This window comes from Manacus candei, unplaced genomic scaffold (genome assembly GCF_025592945.1).
Source record: "Manacus candei isolate 608988 ecotype Guabito, Panama unplaced genomic scaffold, ASM2559294v1 h1tg000020l, whole genome shotgun sequence".
Lineage (NCBI taxonomy): Eukaryota > Metazoa > Chordata > Aves > Passeriformes > Pipridae > Manacus > Manacus candei.
In genome coordinates this window covers 1,751,524-1,770,608 of record NW_026138068.1, presented here as the reverse complement: position 1 = coordinate 1,770,608, position 19,085 = coordinate 1,751,524, and the positions used below count along the sequence as shown (strand labels likewise).

General features: G+C 57.4%; 3 protein-coding genes across 7 annotated transcripts in view; 1 reads left to right on the top strand and 2 right to left on the bottom strand.

The window, feature by feature from the left end:
* Positions 1–113: 113 nt before the first annotated feature.
* On the bottom strand, positions 114–2,198 carry CUNH12orf76 (chromosome unknown C12orf76 homolog). Its single transcript, XM_051785588.1, has 2 exons — positions 1,889–2,198; positions 114–1,797 (listed from the first exon to the last, which is right to left on the bottom strand). The coding sequence occupies exons 1-2, from the start codon at positions 2,196–2,198 to the stop codon at positions 1,712–1,714; spliced, it is 396 nt and encodes a 131-aa protein (XP_051641548.1). The 3' UTR covers positions 114–1,711.
* Positions 114–10,425, bottom strand: LOC127470200 (sodium-dependent serotonin transporter-like). Its single transcript, XM_051785432.1, has 14 exons — positions 10,251–10,425; positions 8,478–8,612; positions 8,149–8,368; positions 7,829–7,967; positions 7,468–7,602; positions 6,734–6,837; positions 6,320–6,447; positions 6,115–6,227; positions 5,759–5,890; positions 5,561–5,660; positions 5,256–5,356; positions 3,963–4,130; positions 1,889–3,285; positions 114–1,797 (listed from the first exon to the last, which is right to left on the bottom strand). Exons 1-13 carry the CDS (start codon positions 10,423–10,425, stop codon positions 3,205–3,207), a joined length of 1,731 nt encoding a protein of 576 aa, XP_051641392.1. The 3' UTR covers positions 114–1,797; positions 1,889–3,204.
* A 5,941-nt stretch (positions 10,426–16,366) lies between these two features.
* Positions 16,367–19,085, top strand: part of SGSM1 (small G protein signaling modulator 1) — a 39,024-nt gene continuing 36,305 nt past the window's right edge. For 4 of the 5 annotated variants that reach the window (XM_051785547.1, XM_051785550.1, XM_051785549.1 and 1 more), the window contains exons 1-2: positions 16,383–16,415; positions 16,501–16,544. In XM_051785547.1, coding sequence (XP_051641507.1) covers positions 16,397–16,415; positions 16,501–16,544 — 63 coding nt within the window. In that variant the 5' untranslated portion in view covers positions 16,383–16,396. Of the gene's footprint in view, positions 16,416–16,500; positions 16,545–19,085 lie in introns of all 5 variants that reach the window. The other variant, XM_051785546.1, reaches the window with a different exon arrangement.

Genomic DNA, 19,085 nt, shown 5'->3' with positions numbered 1-19,085 from the left:
AGGGTAGGAACTGTGAGGTGACCAGAGGTGAGAATAGGGGCAGCCTCCTCCCTCTGTACAGTACAGGCCAGTTAATAACAAACAGCACATCCATGAATAAATAAGAGTCTAGATTGTTTACTGAGCTCTTTATTTGTACAAAGAGGCATGGCAGGGAGTGAAGAATGAAAGCAAACAGGAATGCTGCTCCAGGGAACACGGAGTGTGGCTGGGAGCTTCACCATCCACCCCCATGAGCAGCACAGACTGCAGGCCAGGCTTTACAGCAGATGAAAGACTGAGAAAAATCAAGGATACAGGAATCAGTGAGCAAAAAAAGGAGCAGAAAGCAATAGAACAGTGCTGCCTTGCTTCCTCACTCTCGTTTCATTTGGATTAAGAACTCATTCTGTTCTAGGGGAGCTTCCTACTGTCATTTCACCAACTGAGCAGCAGCAAAGAAATTCCCCCCGTTCAATGCCAGTGGTTGGTGTCCTTCAAATGGAAGGGAAAACACCTCAGATGCAGCACAAGGGGTTAGACAAAAGCTCAACACAAATGTTCTGGAAGTTACATTTTAAGACACTAAATAAATTACTAACAAAACCACCTCTATGTTAAATACCAAAGTAATAATTAGTAAAATCCAGTTACTACTCGTAGCAGTGCAAAACAAAATAGCAGCATTCGTATGAGTGGGATTCAGTGTAAACACTTGGATTTGTTACTGAAAATGCATAAATGGGTCTGGCTGGAGCTCAAACACTTCCAGAGAGCCTGAGCCTGGCAGGTCCCAGCAGCTGCCTGGCTTGCAGACCTTTGAAGGCTCCTGTTTCCAGGAGGACAGTGATCAGCACATGCTGGAAACCCTCACCTGTACTCCAGTTCCAAACTGGTTCAGCAGGGCTGGTTTGGTATGAGGCTGTTTGGGGCTATTTAGCCAAGAGTTAAAGCAAATAACGTTGGGAATGACAAGCCTAGCCCTGAACAGCTACACCAGGATCGGGTGTTTCTGCTCAGAGGCAAGAACATGCCAGACCCCCTCCACCCCCCCACTGCTGTGGTGAGTCACTGAGCCTTTGCCTTTGGGCCATTTTTGATCGGTTTGGGTTGGGAGGGACCAGAAAGCTCATCCTGTTCCAACCCCCTGCCACGGACAGGGACACCTCCCACTCGACCAAGTTGCTCCAAGCCCTGTCCAACCCCCGAGACTCAGCGTTCAAACAAGGAACTGAAATAATGGGAAAACAAATGTGGCTGTGGTGTGATCGAGAGTGTGGACCTGCTCCTCGGACGATGTTCTTGTGCTGATCCAGGCCCCGCACGCCCACATGCACCAGGGATGCACATCCTGCAGGATCATCCTCGCTGAAACGCTGCAATTTGGGAGTAAGGGGCGTTGCTCCAGACCCTCCTCACAGCCAGCCGGGTTTGCTGCGAACACGCTGCCGGGAGCTCCAGGAGCCCGTTCGCTGAGGGCTGGGGTGTGATTTCCAGCCCCTGGACAGGCCCTCGCCGAAAGCAACGTCACGATGGAGCCACACGATGCAGCGCGGGACGAGACGGGCGAAAAGCCACCCCCGCATGGTCAGGGCATCGCCGGCGGCGGCGGGACAGCGGGTACCACATGGGAGAACCGGACGGGAGCAGAGCAGGGGTGGGACGGTGGGTACCAGACGGGAGAACAGGTGGGATGCAGCATTCCCTCGATGCCCCGGCAGGTCCCGCTCCGCTACCGCCGCCGCACGGGCCGGTACACGCAGATGGCCATGAGGATGATGGTGAGCAGGAGGGCGCTGAGGATGCTGCCCAGCAGCACTGCGGCGGGAAAAGAAACAGCGTTAATTAAACACCGACAACTGACTCCCGAGCCCCGGACGGGCTGTGCCCGGTGCCCCCCGCTCCTCACCCAGGTTCTGGTGCTGCAGCACCGCGTAGGGCCGGCTGCGCTCCGCCGGGCCCGGGGACAGCGCCCAGCCCCGCGCCGCCGACAGCCCCATCGCGACAGCCGCGACACAGCACGGCCCGAGCGGACCCAGCCCCGCCGCCCCCGGGCTTTGTGCGCCAGGCCCGGCCCTGCCCCTTCCTGCCGCCCGCCCCGCCCCGGCTCCGGCCTTCCGGGGACCGGCCGAGGGATCGGGAGCGGGGTCGGGACCGGGAATGGGATCGGCTGCGCCCCGCGTGTCCGCCCCGGCGCGTCCCTGAACCCCCGAGTGCATCTCCCCCAACCCCGTGTGTCCCCCCAGCTCCGTGTCCCTCCAAGCCCCGTGTGCCCCTCCAGCCTCCGCCGCGGGGAAAGTGAGTTTTGGAAGTGTTTAACTGGCCCCAGGGCGCTGAGGAACGTCGAGGCTGCACCGGGAACGATAGGACGCGACTGGGAAGCCGCGGCAGGTGGCTGGTTCACACCAGTCCAGGGCTGCTTTGCCTCGACCTGGAATTTGGTTTTAAAACGAGATATGTAAAGGTCTTTCGCTTTTCAAATGCCGGAGGCTGCCAATTCTCCGGATGCCCCCCGCTCAGCCGGGATGGGATGTCAGGAGGCACCGACCTGCCTGGCTGAGGTAGCAGCTGCCGAGACCCACCCCAGGAACCCATCCCGGGGCCAGGCAGTTCCTCCGCTGGGCCTTGGACCATTGTAGCAGAACAAGGTGTTGGTGTGTCAGGACAGCGGCAGCCCCCGTGTCCCCCAGCCCAGCCCTGAGCTCGGCGCTTCATGAACACAGAAAGGTGGGCTCCGGCTCCTCTCCCTCTGAGCATCGAGATCAGCTTTATTTTCCGTGTCACAGGACAGCTACAGACATGCACTGCTCCCACCCACGGGTCTGCACAGGCAGGCCATGGACATCTCCAGTGAGGAAATTCCTCCTCTGTCTGTGCTGGAAATCAGGGTTCTCCTCCAACCCGGGGAGTTTGGCCCCTTGGCCTCCAGCCCACAGGACACAGCGGTGGGTTCCATTCTCCCTGCAGTGAATCAGAGGATTCCCGGTGGTGGGTCCTGTCCTCCCTGCTGTGGATCACAGGTTTCCCTGACAGAAGTGAGAACAGGCTCCAGTCTGCCAGGACGTGCCAGCGGTGTCACTTCCACTGGGATGCTCAGGCACACCACGGAGCTGCTGCTGCTGGCACCGGGGCAGACAAAGAGGGGCAGTTTGTGGTGAGGAAGGCAGTGGCAGCTGCTCTCCTGCTGCCCCAGCAGTCCCTGTGTCCCCCGGCCACGCTGGTGCTCTACAGGATGGGTGCCAAGCCCACCACCTCTGCCCGGGGGGCTCGCGTGGTCTTCTCCGGCCGGATGCAGATGGCGAGGCGCTGAGGGAGAGAGCAGGAGAGGGAAAACCCAGTGGGTTTCTGTGGGGGGAAGCGGCAGGCCCGTTGAGCCCCTAGGAGTTGAACCCCTAGAAGAGTACAGTATGCTGGATGGCGTAAGACCGTTCCCGTGAGAAGCAGAGAAGCTAATTAACCATTCCCATGAACAGTATGGCCTTGAGAAGCAGGGAGTTAATTGGCAAGTTGATAAGTAGGTTTAGGGAGGATAGAGATGTGCAAGGACAAAAATGTTGGCTATGTTCATGATGCAGGTGCATGATAATGGTATTTTGTAGAAATTATATTATTTACAAAAAAGTGTGTGAAAAAATGTGGGCTAGCTTTCCTAATAAAGGATGCTGCTGTGCTGAGGCTGCAGACAGCACTTGTCTCAACTTCTTGTGCAGTGTGTGTATGTGTGTGTGCTTTTCTATATCGACCAAACCTAACAACTACAACAACTACACCGTGACAGGTTTCCTTCCTGCCACAAAGCCACGCTCCTCTGAGCACTTCCCAGGCAGCTCTCCCAGTGGGATTTAATTGCCATATGAACAAAGGTGCTGAGGACACAACCACCTGCCCAGCTCCCTGACCCTGGTCTCGGGCTGACCTGAGCAGGGGGCTCTGCCCACCCCAGCCCACCCAGGAGCCATGAGATTGCCCATCCTGCTCCTGACCTGCTTGAGAGACCCCGGTGTCCAGACGAGCTTGTACACCATGTAGAAGGGGATGCAGATGAAGGACGATGCTCCGATGAGGTGTCCCACTGAGGTGCTCCACTCAGGGTACTGGTAGTCAAAGAGGGTCAGGGGTGGCTGGTCCAGGAGGGAGCTGATGACTATGAACTGTAACGAGCGGAGCAGAGCTGTGAGGGACCTCAAATCCTGTGAGCAGGTTGGGCCCCTCACCCCAAGACAGACACTGAGGGGCTGGAGCATATCGAGAGAAGGGAATGGAGCTGGGGAGGGGGCTGGAGCACAAGTCTGATGAGGAGCAGCTGAGGGAGCTGGAGGGGCTCAACCTGGAGAAAAGGAGGCTCAGGGGGGACCTTTTCCCTCTCTACAACACCCTGACAGGAGGGTGGAGCCAGGTGGGGGTCGTGCTCTTCTCCAAGGTAAAGAGTGACAGGACAACAGGAAATGGCCTCAAGTTGTGCCAGGGGAGGTTTAGGACATTAGGGAAAATTTCCTCACTGAAAGGGTTGTCCAGTCCCGGCACAACTGCCCAGGGCAGTGGTGGAGTCCCCATCCCTGGAGGGATTTAGAAGCCATGTGGATGTGGCACTTGGGGACATGGGTTAGTGGTGGCCTTGGCAGTGCTGGGGAATGGTTGAACTTGATGATCTTAGAGGGCTTTCCCAACCCAATTGATTCCATGATCTCCCCAGCACTGATGGCAGCTCATCCCATGGGTTATCAGGTTAAGGGGGTGGAACAAGATGATCTTTAAGGTCCCTTCCAACCCAAACCAGCCTGTGATTCCATGATTCTATTAACACCATCCGTGTCCCACTGCTCCCCCTGCTCTCCCAGCCACGACAGGCCAGCGTGGACGTGTCAGTGCCATCTCCCAGGCTCCCCCCCTCGCTGGGTGAGGGCTGGGGGTCTTTGTCTAACGACCCCCCATGAGACAGTGGCCTGTGAAGGCTGAGTGTCCCCGTGCTGAAACAAGACCGTTTGCTGTCTGCTTTGATGATAATACTCCTCTCTTAATAACCAGGGCAGAGTGCTTAGAGTCATAATTAATCCTCACAAGGCCTCTTCTCCTGCAGATCCAGTGAGATTAGACCCCTCTGCCTCTTGCCAACAGCAGCCTTTGAAGTGCCGGGGGAGCTGGCATTTCAAAGGGGATGGATCCAGCCCTGTGCATGGAGATGGACCTGAGGCCGGCCCTGCCAGGGATGCCGTGGACCAGGAGGATGAAATGAGGCTGCACTTGACCTGTCTGTAGTTCTGGCCATGGATACTCACTGCTAGCAAGGCAGGGCTGACAGCAACCCAGCACAGCTTCCAGAACAGCCCTGGGGTGAAGCCCAGCATGGCTTTGACATCGTGGGAGAACCTCTGTATCCCTGCCAGAGGAGAGAGCTGTCACAGCCCCACTGGGCACATGGGTACAGGGACACTGGCAGCCACATGGACACATCATCCATCCCCTTTCCAGGAGTCACACACAAGCTTCTGCCCCTCAGTCCCTGGATTTACTCACCTGTGTAGGGTTGCACACCTGTGTAGGTGCCCACGGGATGTTTTCCGTGACAGAGGCAGTTTCTTACCGTAAAACCAGGACACAGCTATGGTTTCCAGGAGCACCACTGCCAGGATGGAGCAGCCAGCACCGAACTCCTCCAGCAGCTTCACCACGTAGGCTCCCCCCTGGAGTAGCATGAGGAGGGAGGGTGGCTGCAGACCCCATGGGGGCGAAGGAGTGGGAGTGTGGGGGTCAGGGATGGGGCTGTTTCAGTGGTACTCACATAGGTGAGGGTGCTCAGGGAGCCCAGGAAAGAGACTGTGATGAGGCCGAGGACAAAGAGCTCCCGTCGGCCGGCCAGGAGCTGGGGGTACTCATCCATCACGGCCGTGATCACGGCCTCCAGGCCCCCAAACTGCAAAGGAAATGCTGGCATGGGGTGGGGAAATGGGATGTGGGGACAGTCCTGCTCTCCAAGAAAATCCACTCCCTCCATGGCAGAGTGGGGATGTCCCATCTCATCCCATCCCATCCCATCCCATCCCATCCCATCCCATCCCATCCCATCCCATCCCATCCCATCCCTCATCACCCTGCTGGGGACATGGCTGGGTTGTCCCTTTCCACAGAGGCACCTACTGTGCTGTCCAGCCCCAGTGTGATCACCATCAGGAAGAAGATGATGGCGAAGAAGGTGGATCCCACCATGTTGGCAATTGCTTCAGGGTAGGTGATGAAAAGGAGGCTCGGCCCTAGGAGGGGACACTGGCTTGGTTGGCTGTCCCCTGGCACAGCCTGGGGTGTGGCAGCACCTTGGGGAAGGTGCTGCTGGAGGGATGAGAACCTTTATCTCTGGCTACATCCTCCACCTCCACGTCCCTCATCTCAGCCATGTAGCCCAGCACTGTGAAGATGACAAAGCCTGAGAGGAAGCTGGTGAGGCAGTTCACTGCACTGGTGATGAGAGCATCCCTGGAAGGCAGAAAGTAGGGAGATCCCCCCCTCCAGATCAACCCTCACCCCGGTTGAGCTGCTATGGCCACCTTCCCACACCCCCCCCCCCGACCCCGGTTCCCTCTTCTGGTCCCTCACACCAAAATCATCAGTGAAATGGGGAAAGATGCTCAGCCAGCAGCCACGGGGACCAGGAGCTGTTGGGATGTGGCCACGGGGACCAGGAGCTCTCAGGATGTACCTCTGCTGCAGCTATGCCTGTGCAGCCCCTGTGCCCACCGGGGCCCGTGGCTGCAGAACTCACCGGTAGCAGTTGTTGTGGAAAGGGTTGTAACTGGCCAGGGCAAGGAGTACTCCAAATCCAGGACCCAAGGAGAAGAAAATCTGTGCAGCAGCATCAACCCAAACCTGGTGGGAGAAGCAACAGGAGAATGGGCAGGGCAGGGGGTCCTTGGGGCTGGGATAGGGCTGGGAGGTGCCCCCTGGTACCCACGGCATGGACACCCCATGGCACGGGGATGGGGGCTGTGTTGGCACATGTGTCCAAACTTCATCTCCTGCCTGCCCCACCACCCCAGGGAATGTCACCAGGTGGAGGGAGCTGGTATCCACCCTGGGGTCCTGCAGCAGCAGAATTAAGCAGTGTCACCTGTACTTGCCCGTGTCTGGAGGGGGATGGAGTTGAGGGGAGCCCCAAACCCCCATACCCACTCCTGCCGGCAGGTTCGGTGTTGGCAGCACGGCCCTCATTACCTTTAATGAGAATTCTCAAGTGCTGTCTGGTAATTACCCACAGGAAGCCCATTGTCAGGCTGGGGCGAGAGCACGGCACAAACAAAACCCGGCGAAAATGAAATGGGTGATTCAATTACGGATTTACATTTCCAAGAACCCGTCCGGGGCACCTTGTTTCTGTGGGAACAAGGCCCCCATCCCCTGTGGCGGGGCCAGACCCGTGGGCAGGGGTGGGTGGGTGTCCCAGGGAGGGTGTCTGTGTCCTGCCATCCCTGGGGCAGTGCGTCCCCCCCGTGCACTCACCGCGGTGCTCAGGAGTTTGCCCCAGTCCGGGCGCAGGTAGAAGACGACCCCCCTCCAGGCGCCGGGCAGGGTGGCCCCCCGGATCAGTAGGATGAGGAGAACGACGTAGGGCAGGGTGGCCGTCACCCACACCACCTGGGGGGACAGAGCCGTCAGCCCGCGGCACCACCGAGCACCCAACCCCCCTGTGTCAGGCACAGCTCACTCGGGGTGCCCTGAGGGGCAGGGGCTGGCGGGGAGGGAGGTGATATTTTCTCTTCCTGCAGTCAGGTGAGTTGCAAAACCCCCACCTGGTGATGGGTCCCTCTTGCCCAGGGCTCTGGCATGTCCGTGTCAGGGCTGCTGCTGGAGCCCTCCTTACCTTCCCAGAGGTTTTCACCCCTTTCCACAGGCTGAAGTAGACAATGGCGAAGATGAGGAAGAGGCAGAGGAGCAGCTGCCAGTGGATCCCCCCCATGTCGTACAGACCCCTGGATTTATGGATCTCCAGGACCTTCCTCCTGCAGGCAGGGATCCCCACGGCCGGGGAGCAGGATCAACCCCGGGCAGGCAGTCCTGAGCTCCCCAAGAGCATTCCCACCTGACAGCCTGCTCCCAGGCACCTGCTTCCAAGCAGCAGACCCAAGTGCCTCCACAGGGCCATGCCCAGCTTTAACACACCATCCACATCCGTGGACTTACGTGTAAAACTCCTCAGCAGGGGACCTGGAGAAGTTGGTCCAGGTGACGTTGCTCCTGCCGAAGTAGTTGGTGCAGTCAGGGGTGTTCCAGGGGTTGTCGCAGCTCGCCCAGGGCAGGGTGCCCGAGAAGGACGAGTAGAAGTAGTAGAGAGCCCAGGCAATGATGGTGTTGTAGTAGAAGGAGACGTAGAGGCCGATGATGCAGATGGCAAATCCGACGCCTGGGAAAAGCCAAGAGCAGGCTCAGCCCCTGGGACACGTCTGTGGGGAGCGGCACTGCCGGCATGGCCCTGCACCCCAGCACGTGGGGCCTGGGCTGGGGGCTCTCACCTTTAAAGATGGGGCAGATGCGCTTCCAGATGGGGATGGCTCCTGTCCTGTGGAACTGCCCCAGGGCCAGCTCCATGTAGAAGAGGGGCACCCCTCCAAAGACAGCCATCAGCGTGTAGGGGATGAGGAAGGCTCCTGTGGGGAGGGAGCAGAGCAGGGTCACCACCAGGCTGCGAGGGGAGGACCACGGTATTGTCACCTTCCTCCCTCACGGTGCTGCCCCAGTGCAGCACGTCGGGTTTGAATGTGTTTGTGAGATGCTTTGGAAATGATCTGGGGCTCAGAGATGAGAGACCCTGCTTGGAGTCCCAGCTTCTTGGGCTTCCCAGGACTCCCCCGCTGGCCAGGATGGTACAAAGAGCCACACAAACCATTGGGGTGCAGGGGAAGGGACTCCAAGCACCCCTCAGGTCTAGAAGTATTTTGGAGAAAATCCCACTGAATATGCACAGCCACCCCAAGACGCATAATTAAGCTGTAATCTGCATTATTTATAACAATCTCATTTTTACCAGGGCTACACTCATACCCCATGGAGGTTTTGGAAGTGGAGCTGCTTTCCGAGTTCTGCTGGGACTAGTTAATTTAACCCCCACGGCTCCTCTCTCTGAGAGCCCTCTGTGTGCATGTGATGTGGCACCCCCAGCACCCTCAGCATCCTCAGTATCCCCAGCACCCTCCTGTATTCCCCCAGGCTGGACTGGCCCAGCAGGGCAATGTTTTCTCCAGTGTTTCCCTTCCAGGCAGGTCCTGGGCTGTGGGTGAGCCCAGCACTGGCCATCCTGGTGCTCCTGTTCTACAGGGACTGTGGCTGTACTCCCCCAGAGCTGCTGCCTGAACTCCTCACCCTCCTGTGTGTGGGGTGGGTGGAAATCCCCCACCCGATCCACAGCCACACAGAGGGGCTCAGCTTTGGTCCCAATCCCACAGGAGTAACTCACAAATAACTGTGCTTCAGTGTGGGCACCTGGGATCCACAGTTTTGCCTTGAGTGTGGAACTAATTATCTCTTTCTAATTTTCCCAAGCAGTAGAGGATGTTCCCTGAAAGCTGACTTTGGCAATTAAATCCGCTGCGCTTTCCCAAACAGCACAAAATTCTCATCCCTCCTTTTTGATTTCCATGTGAGAGAGGTTTCTACCCTGCTCCATTTAAAGCAATTTATTTAGTTGTCATTTACTGAAAGATTTTTCCTGCACAAAGCTTTTGTATCTTCATTTTTCATTGATCCTTCACAGGCTGAACCCCCCGGAGCCAGGGCTGCTCATGGGGTCCAGCATTGCTGGCCAAGATCCATGGCAGGAGGGTGGAATCCTCATAAGGATGATTTTAAACCAAGCCACCCCAAAGGGCAGCTTCCCAGAGTCCCATGATCATAAAGTGTATGAACCTCCCACCCCAAATTTAGAGATCTTAATCCTTTATCGTGGTTTGCATCGGGCTAGTTTTCCCTTTGTGATCCTAGAGCTGCTAACACACCTCTAGCCCCATGGGGAAAGGAGGGAAAGACACAAGGGAAGGAGGGAAGGACCCCAGGGAAGGAGGATGCAGGGAATGGAGGAGGATTTTGAATGAAGAAAGACGCAAACAGAACAGAGAGAGATGTCAGGAGAAGTTGGGTCGGTCTCTAAACCGCCCTGTCCAGAGCAGAGCAGCTGGAGACAAAGAAAGAAAAGAAACAGGGAGTTTTTCAGGGTGGGAAAGATGGAAAAATGACAAAAAAGATGTCTTTTCTTCAAAAGAAGACTTAAATAACCCCAGTGGTGTCCTTACCCCCTCCGTTCTGGTAGCAGATGTAAGGGAACCGCCAGACGTTGCCCAGATCGACGGCAAATCCGATGACCGAGAGGAGGAAATCCATCTTTTTGCTCCACTTGTCCCTGGGGTGGGTTTGAGGGTTCAGGGGCGCAAGGCTGGCAAGGGGACCTGGGCAGGGCTGCTCTGCCATCCTGCTGCCCTGGCAAATCCTGCAGGATTCAGGCTGAGCAACTTGGGGCCGGGGAGGATTTTTCTGTTGCTGATGACAGATCCGAGGAGGGGAGGGTCAGGCTGACTGCGCTTCCCCACCTCCCGCTGGAAACCCACGGCACGGAGAGCAGCCGGCAGGGAAAGCAGAGCTCTGATCAAAGGCAGGAGGGGAGAGCAGCCCCGAGCAGCGACCAGCCTGACCCCGCAGGGACCACCAGCTTCACCCTGTGGGGACCCGCCTGACCCCGTGGGGATCAACCTGACCTCGTGGGGACCAGCCGGACCCCACAGGACCAGCCTGACCCCACAGGGACCAGCCTCACCCTGCAGGTCCCATCCCCTCAGTACCTGCTGGGTGTATTTGGGGGCTGGGCTGGTGAAACAGGACCCTGTTTCCTCCTTCTTCCTGAAAAATCCTTATTTCTCTGTCCCTGGTGTTTTGCTGTTATCACTCTGCAAATGATGACACCAGACCCACTGGAGGAGGTGACCACTCATTCTTGCAGGGAAAGATCAGGAATTCTGGAATGGTTTGGGTTGGAAGGGATGTATAAAGGTCACCTTATCCATCTGGGCTCACTGGGTCTCTCTAGGGTGTGAATTGTTGGGAATAAGCCACATGAAATTGAAATAACTTTCACAGCTGAGCTGTGACCAGGAGGGAATGGCAGTGTCCCCAGAGCCACCGCTCTGCCCTGTCTCAGTTTAACAGCAGATTTTACTGCAGTGATACATGCTTGAGCACGGGGTCACCGGGTGCTCCCAGGGCTCTGAGGGGCTCCAGCCCTGACTGTCCCAGCCTTTCTCATCTGTAATTAAAAGAAACTCCAGGGAAGACCATGAGAGCCGGAGCTGGAGCTGCGGCTTCAGGGCCAGGGTGAGCGGGTTGCTGTGACGACGTGACGCAGCTGCCTGGTGTCTGCCCGGTGTCTGCCCGGCACAGGAAGCCTCTGGACACTGTTAATCCCTCAGGCACACACATGGAGACCCGTTAGAAACCTCCAGTTAAAAACACATTTATTTTTTTGGTGTGTCTGGCCCCGGCTGTTTGGGGTGTCATAGAATGGAATCGCAGAATCATGGAGTCACTGAGGTTGGAAAAGCCCTCTAAGACCATCAAGTCCAACTGTTCCCCCAGCACTGCCAAGGCCATAACTCACCCATGTCCCTAAGTGCCACATCTGCACACCCTTGGTTGTGGAGGAGGAGCAGGGGGCATGGCTCTGCCAGGGGACATCATCCACCAGCTTCTTGCCTGCACATGACCCTGAGAGCCCTGGGAAGGGGATTTTTTCTCCAAATGAGCCACCCCACCTCACTGTGTGCCCCTGAGTGTCCCCTGACCCCGTGTGGGGAGCAAGAACTGGAATGCCCAGCCCAGGGCTGCCCCCTCCCAGTGGGCAGGGATGGGTGTAGGTTCTGGTCCCATCAATCCCCACACTGGGTGGGCTGCACTCTACAGGCTTCTCCCTCTGTGCTGGGAAGCCCAAAATTATTGTTCCTTTAACATGAAATTATTGTTCCTTGAACACCTCTCCTTTCAAATACAAGTTTTCTGCTTGTGGGTTTATGAGGAGCAATGAGACTTTACCCCAAGTGAAGGGGTTGGGTGGGAGGGTGTCAGGGTGGTCTCTGCTCTGAGGGGAGAGTGAGTGGAGGTTGGGGGCGTCCCCCCACAGCCAGACAGAGCCCCTCCACCATCAGCCCCCCTCTATGAGCCCCAGTGCAGCTCTCCCTGAGCCAAGCCCCAGCACACAGGTGAGGGACAGTTAATCTCCTGCGGTTTATACAGGATTTGTGTCACTCCTGGGACTTTGCAGAGCTGTGGATTCCAGTCCCAGTCCTTCAGCGCGGGTGTGGAGATGAAAGCCAAGGCTGTGCTCAGCAGTGGGGGCTGCGGGGGCTGCCAGAGGGGCTGCCCTTGTCCCAGGCTTTGGGATGAAGGTGAGAAATCCCTGCTGCTGGTGTGATCTGCCTGTGGAGCGTGCCAGGGGAGCAGGGTTTAACACCCTGACCAAAGATCAGCTCAAGCATAAATGACAGAACAGAGGCAGCTGGTGCCATAGCAGCTGTAAAAAATAATAGATAATAGATAATAGATAATAGCATTTTCTCTTTGCTGACCCTTCTTTTCTCTGGGTGGTTTACATGGAATGGCTCTGTGTAACAAAGGGGGAGACCCTCCTGTGCCCTGGTCCTGCCTCTGCTCAGGAAGGCTCTGCAGATGGACTCAGTCACTGCCAGGTCTGATCGAAGGAGCTGGCTGAGGGGTCTGAGGGGACCTGTGGGGGTCTGTGGGGGTCTGCAGGGGTCTGTGTGGAGCAAGGACACCCTCAGCACAGGGTGCTGGGCTGAGACCGGTTTCCTGGTGTGAATCTGGCATCGTTTAAAGCTGAGCTACTTTGTCTCCTGAAGAGCCCCTTGTTTTCCCCACATTAATCTGTTAAATCACATGGGATGCGCTTTGTCCTCCCATCTTGGGCAGAGCTGGGAGTGCAGGAACAGTGTGAGCCTGGCACAGCGGGAGCTGTTCCCACAGCAGCTCCAAGCTGGAGCTGTGCAGTGCTTTGCCAGCACAGGGATGTGCCCGTTGCTGTCTGAAAGCTCCCTGTGCTGAGGCACTGCCCGGTATCTGTTTCCCAGGCACCACTGCTGCTCCACTCCAGCCCAGGGATGTGCTGCACCATCGGTTCAATACCTCCATCCCTGACAGATCCCCCAGGTCCTCGCTGGTGAATGAGCCATGAATGCTCCCAGTGCTCCCATCCTGCTCCCCCAGCTCCCACCCTCTCCTGGGGCTCCCGACCCCCCGCCCGTGCCGCCGTCCCTCCGCAGCGGGTCAGGGCCACGCTGTCAAAGCAATGAGGGCAGAGCTTTGAAATCTCCGTTTGGTTTTAGAAGCTGCAAGGTGGAAAGAGCAGTGCAGGTTCTCAGGTTCTCAGGGCTGCTGGAGGCGGGAGGAGGGCGGGGGAGAGGTGTCTTGGGGAGATCATGGAATGGTTTGGGTTGGAAGGGACCTTAAAGCTCATCTTGTTCCACCCCCTGCCATGGGCAGGGACACCTTCCACTTAACCAGGTTGCTCCAAGCCCCGTCCAACCTGGCCTTGAACACTTCCAGGGATGGGGCAGCCACAGCTTCTCTGGGCAACCTGTTCCAGGGCCTCACCCCCCTCACAGGGAAGAATTTCTTCCAATAGCTTGCTGTCTCAACACAGACACACTCCGTTTATTTCTGCTTTTTCCTGTTATTTTCCTTACTCAAAGCGCAAGTGACCTTAGATTGAAAACAGTTTAAATCCAGCTCAAATCAGATTTAAATTTGAATATCCACTGCAGCAGAAGTTGTTTCAAAACACCACAATGACTTGATTAGCAGATTGCTTTTATCCCACCTGCTCATCTGTGCAGGGAAATGCAGAGGAGCAAATTGTGGTCTTAAAACAACTATCTTGTTTAAGCTGCAGAGGCAGTAGTGGGAAGTTTAATTTAATTAGCATGATAATCAGAGATGTAACTTAATCACATTAAGTATAGATCAACGTGCTCTCATTTAAGCTCTCCAGGCTCCAGAAAATAGGGGCCAATCGTCTCCCACCTGTCTTTAATCCAGGGAGAAGAAGAATGTTCCAAGAGAAAGGAATCAGCAAGGCTTGGGGGGAGTTTGTCCTTGTGCTTCTTTCAGCTGATTTTTCCCCAAAGGAAGGTAATAAATTAGCAGTTTATTACCCCTGTGTAGCAGGGTTGCTCCTGGATGGCAGGTTTAGGTCAGATGGTCTCATCCTGGGCTGGAGAAGCTTCATAGAGACTGGAGCTGTGCCAGGCTGTACCTGACATGGTGCTGTGCCCAGCTTCTCAGGAACCTGGCACCTTCTCTGTGCCAGCATCTGCAGGTACGCAGAGCCACAGCTCTGCTCTGCCCCAGGGAAAATTTGGGGCCAGGGGAGCAAGTGAGCTGCCTCTACCCTGGTAATTACTCTCACTGCTATCTCATGGTGCTCCCACACGGTGTTTGATGAGGCCAGGACATGTCATCATGGGTATTTATTAGTGTGTATTAATTGCCTGTCCAGGCTGTAGGGCCTGTGGTCACCAGTACATGACAGGTAGAGCTACAAGCACATCTGGAGCCCCTGGTCAGGGCCAGCTCCTGACTGGGCTGTGGATCTCAGGTCAGACCAGGAAAGCCTTGGGCTCCTGTGTCTTTGGTCCTTCTCCTCCCACACCCCTTTTAGGGGAAGGGGACCCCATCCACAGGGTTGTCCATGGACAGACCCCTGGCAAAGGCTGCTGGGCAGAGGAGATGTGCTGGTGCAGCTCGTGAGAGCGGCACTGGACTTGCTGCCCTGGGGGTCCACAGCCAGTGTCCATAAGGAGCAGAGCTGCAGCCATAGGGACAAACCAGGCACACAGTCCCCAGCATGGCACAGCAGTCCTGTGTCACTTGCAGGGAGCCCAACCTTAGGCCAGGGTGAATCCCTGGGCTGGGATCAGAATCCTGAGGGTCAAGTCAACGCTCAGTGACTGCAGAGGGGAGCTGTGACCCCCACCAGCAGCACCCAGAGCTGTCCAGGCCAGATTCCCATGGATCCTAGAATCTTTCTGGGATCTATCTGGATCAGGGATCACATACTCCCAATCAAGCTGTGCCTGTTGCTGCAACTTTGTAACATTTGTTAAGAGGAAATAAACAGCGAAAAGCAAACAGAGGACACGGAAATAGATTTTCCACTACAAGGGATTTGGCCCAGGTCTCCTCCTGGCCCCTGTAAGGTACAGAAGGGAGTGAATTCAGATTAAGCCTGAGCCTGGAGCTCCCTCCTGTTCTCCTGCCAGTCCAGGTACTGGAGGGGAACCATTGGGTGCATCATTCCTGCTGCCTCCAGAGCCACCAAGCACCAGCATGGAGCGAAAGGCTCCGAGGCAGAGGGTGCAGCTCAGCTCTGGGAGCAGCAGAGGAGATCACGGGGGGCTGGCAGAGGTGGGAGCACGTCCCTGCTGTCCGTGCCAGGATTAGTCCCAATGGCAGGGATGGCCAGTGGGGCTGTGCCAGTGGCCCTGTGCCCACATGCAGCACGACCGGGCACTGCTGCCCTTGCAATAATGTGTTTTGTAGTTATTGGAAACCGGACTGCAGAGGAGCCGGGATGCTGTTTCTATGGAAATGTCCTGGAACACCAAATGAGGAAAGAGAAAAACAGAAGATGCGTTAATGGACCTGCGGGAGGGCCACTTTCTGAGGGGCTGTGATTTTGAGAGGAGGAAAAGGGGGTCTCATGACTTGGTCTCCCCTGGTCCCTGGAGTGTGCCTGGATGGTGTGGGGCTGTGAGCACGTGGGTGCTTCCCCCTTCGTGGGACTCTCAGAGCCCTGAACCCCTATCCAAGGATGGACACTGCCCCAGCAACCTCGTGTGCAGGGACACCCCGAGGGCTCTCCCTGTCCCGTGTCACCCACTGCCGTCCCCGGGCACCTCAGGGCCCCTCGGCCTCTGGTGACCTGGGGCCTGGCTGGGGGGAAAGGGGTCCAGCTGAGGGGTGCCTGGGGGCGGTGGTGTCCCCTGGGAGCTGGAGGATGGCTGGGACCCCAGTGAGGGGCCGGTCCCGGCTGAGCCGCTGCTGGCCGTGCCGGGGGTGCTGGTGCCCGGCGATGCCGGGGTCAGTGCCTGGTGTCGGGGGTGCTGCGGGTGCCCGGGGATCGGTGCTGGGGCTGCCGGGGGTACTCGGCTGCCGGGAGTCCCGGGGGTGACGGGGGTGCCTGGGGTGCCCAGGAGTGCCGGGGCTCGGGGCTGGTGTCGGCTGTGCCGGGGGTGCCGGTGCCGGTGGCCGGTGCTCGGTTCCCGGTGCCGGGCGCGGATTGGCGGCGGCGGCGGCCCCTCCCCGGCGGGGCGGTCGGTCGGGCGGCCCGTCCCCGTGTGCCCGGCAGTCTGCGGGCGCTGCAGAGCCGAGCAGGGCCATGGCGGCGGCCCCGGCGGGTGAGGATGGGAACGGGGGGACCGGGGATGGGGCCGGCGGGGCCGGGCTGCACTAACGGGCCTCTCTCTCCTCTTCTCCCCGCAGAGGCGGAGACCCGGCAGCGCCTGCTGCGCACCGTCAAGAAGGAGGTGGGTGCGGGACCCCCGGAGCAGCCCCCGACCCCCGGCCCGGTGCCCCGCGGGGACCTTCCCGGGGGGAGCCCCGGGCCCGCCCGCCCGCGGCATCCCGGGCTCCCGCTGCTGCTGCCGCGGGTTAAACAGCACCCCCCCCCAAAAAAAAAAAAACAGCCCCGACCGGGGCCGAGAGCCCACCCCGGGGCCATCAGCCCACCCGGGCGCGGCTGCGGGTCTCGGCGGGCGGAGGAGCATCCCTGCAGCGCCAGTGCCCGGCATCCCAGCGCCCCGCATCCTGGGAAAATCGCCTCTGCCTGGGCGCAGAGCACACCACAACTTGGGATTTTCCGCAGGGAAAAAGGGGCGAGTCCCGGTGCTGCATCCTTCCCTCGGGAGCGGAGATGGGACGAGCCCTCCCGGCAGCGCGGTGCTCCTTGGCAGGGCGGGGGGCGGCGGGTGCTGGGGGCCCTGGCCGGGAAAAAGGGGGGTGGACACATGTGTGCCCAGTGCAGGGTGATGGCATTTCGCATCTCGCTCTGCTCCCTCTTCTCAGGCATCTTTAACTCTATTAGTTTAGACCGTGTTTTATGCTGGGCTGCCTCGAGCTCCTCCGCCAGCGCAGAGCTCCGTGTTTATTGCCTGTGGCGTTACACCGAGAGCCCACAGCACATCGAGGAGCCGAGTCCTGCCCTGTGCTGGAGCGTTGGGTCACCGGGAGCGGTTGTCACCTCCTGCCCGTGGTCTGTCCCTGCAGGTTCATCCCCCCAGAATATTGGAGAGGGGATGAGTTCTGTTTCTGGTCTTATGAGCATATCGATATGTACCTTAGGGGCTCCGGGAAGTGGAAGACACTGCTCGGGGTCATGTGAACCAGACCTGTGGGTGGTGGGTCTGGGGAGGGTGACAGTGCTGTTCATCCGGACCATTTCCCACCTTTAATCCTCTGCCGGGTGCGGTGCTAAGGAATACTACTGGTTGCCTGGGCAACTGCTATTAAACCAGGAAAAGGGTATGACATTTATTTAGCGTGGTGGATGGAGCTGCCATCTCATTATTACTGTCTGTGGCTGCTCCTGAGCGCAGAGACACGACAGCCTGAGCGTCGGCTGCCTCTGGGGGTGGGAGGTGAGGGCTGTGCTCCCAGCTGGGAGCTTCTACCAGAGCCCACTGTGCCTCTGTGGGCTCTCACTGCCCGTGAGCATCTCCTGTGCTGGCCTTCAATGCCTGGCTTCACTCCCTGCCAGGGCTGTGTGCTGGGAGAAGGTGCAGCTTGTGCCTCAGGGAGCAGAGCTGGGCTTGTGACATATCCTTCCCACTGGCATTTGGGGAGGTAAACGTGGGTTTGGTGAATGTTAGTAAAGCCTGAAGGAGGGAGGAGTGCGTGGGGAAAGCCTTTCTGCCCTGGTGCTGTGGTGGGGGTGTTTGACACACTCTGGGATCTCTCCAGCAGCCCGTTAGTGCTGATGGAGAGCATGGACTTCTTCCTTGTGGTCCCATGACTCTGGACTCCACCTTGGGATGTTGGTGGGGATGTGGGTTCTCTGCCTACACAGGTTGCCTACATGGCTGCCCTTCCTTTGCGGTTTCTGCCTGCCTGGTGCCCACAGCCACACAGGTGGGGGAATTCCACGGGGAACCCACACTCTGTGCTCTCCACCTGGGCTTTGTTCTGGTAGGAATTACAAAACCTGGGGAAACATGATCCTGTAGATTATGTAATTAATTATTTAGCAGCATTCCTGAAACTGGGAGCAGGTGGGACATTCTTGTGTCTGTTGCTCCCTACTCATTAGGCCTGTTTTGCTCATGCTTTTGGTTTTTCTTCCTCTCCTAAACTGACCCCAGGTTAAGTCAGGAGCTTGTGCAGACTCCAGGGAGCAGTAGAAAGGGCCAACTGCAGAAACCTCCTCTTTTGTTTTGTTTTTTTCCCACTCCCAGAATTTTTACCTTCCACAAACCTGTGTACTGTCATGTCACTAGACCATGTCTGGTTTTGCTTCAGCCATGGCTCTGTGTGAGCTGCTGGGGCCCTCAGTGCAGGTGAGCTCTGCTGAGACAGGGGACAGCCAGGGATCATCCTTGGGGAGCTGTGCCACATCTGTCATCCCAGTGCCATAACTGAGTGAGTAAAACACTGGGAAGGCAAGGTCTGATCCGAGCAGGGAGATCAACAGTAAACTGACATTACCCAGAGCACTGTGTGAGCCAGCAGCCCTCGCTATTGGGCTGTTGCCATGGTTAATGCATTTTATTTTGAAGCAGTCCTGCGCTGCAGTGGTTGTACATGTTGAGATGAGTTGTGTTATCTGTCACCGTCTCCTTCCTCTCCCCCTCCCCATATGGTCACAATAAATCAAACTAAGCCCAGAAGCTGCAGAATTGACTATTTGTCAGCAGGCTGCAAGGGAGGGAGAGAAGTCTGACTTTGTAAGGAATCCTGTTTCCTGTTGTGCAGGATAAGAAGCATAACCAATATTCTCTGATTTATTTTTTTTTTTTAGAGCTTTTATCAAGTGGAATGAGGCTTCTTTACAAACCCAGAGCCTGAAATACCCA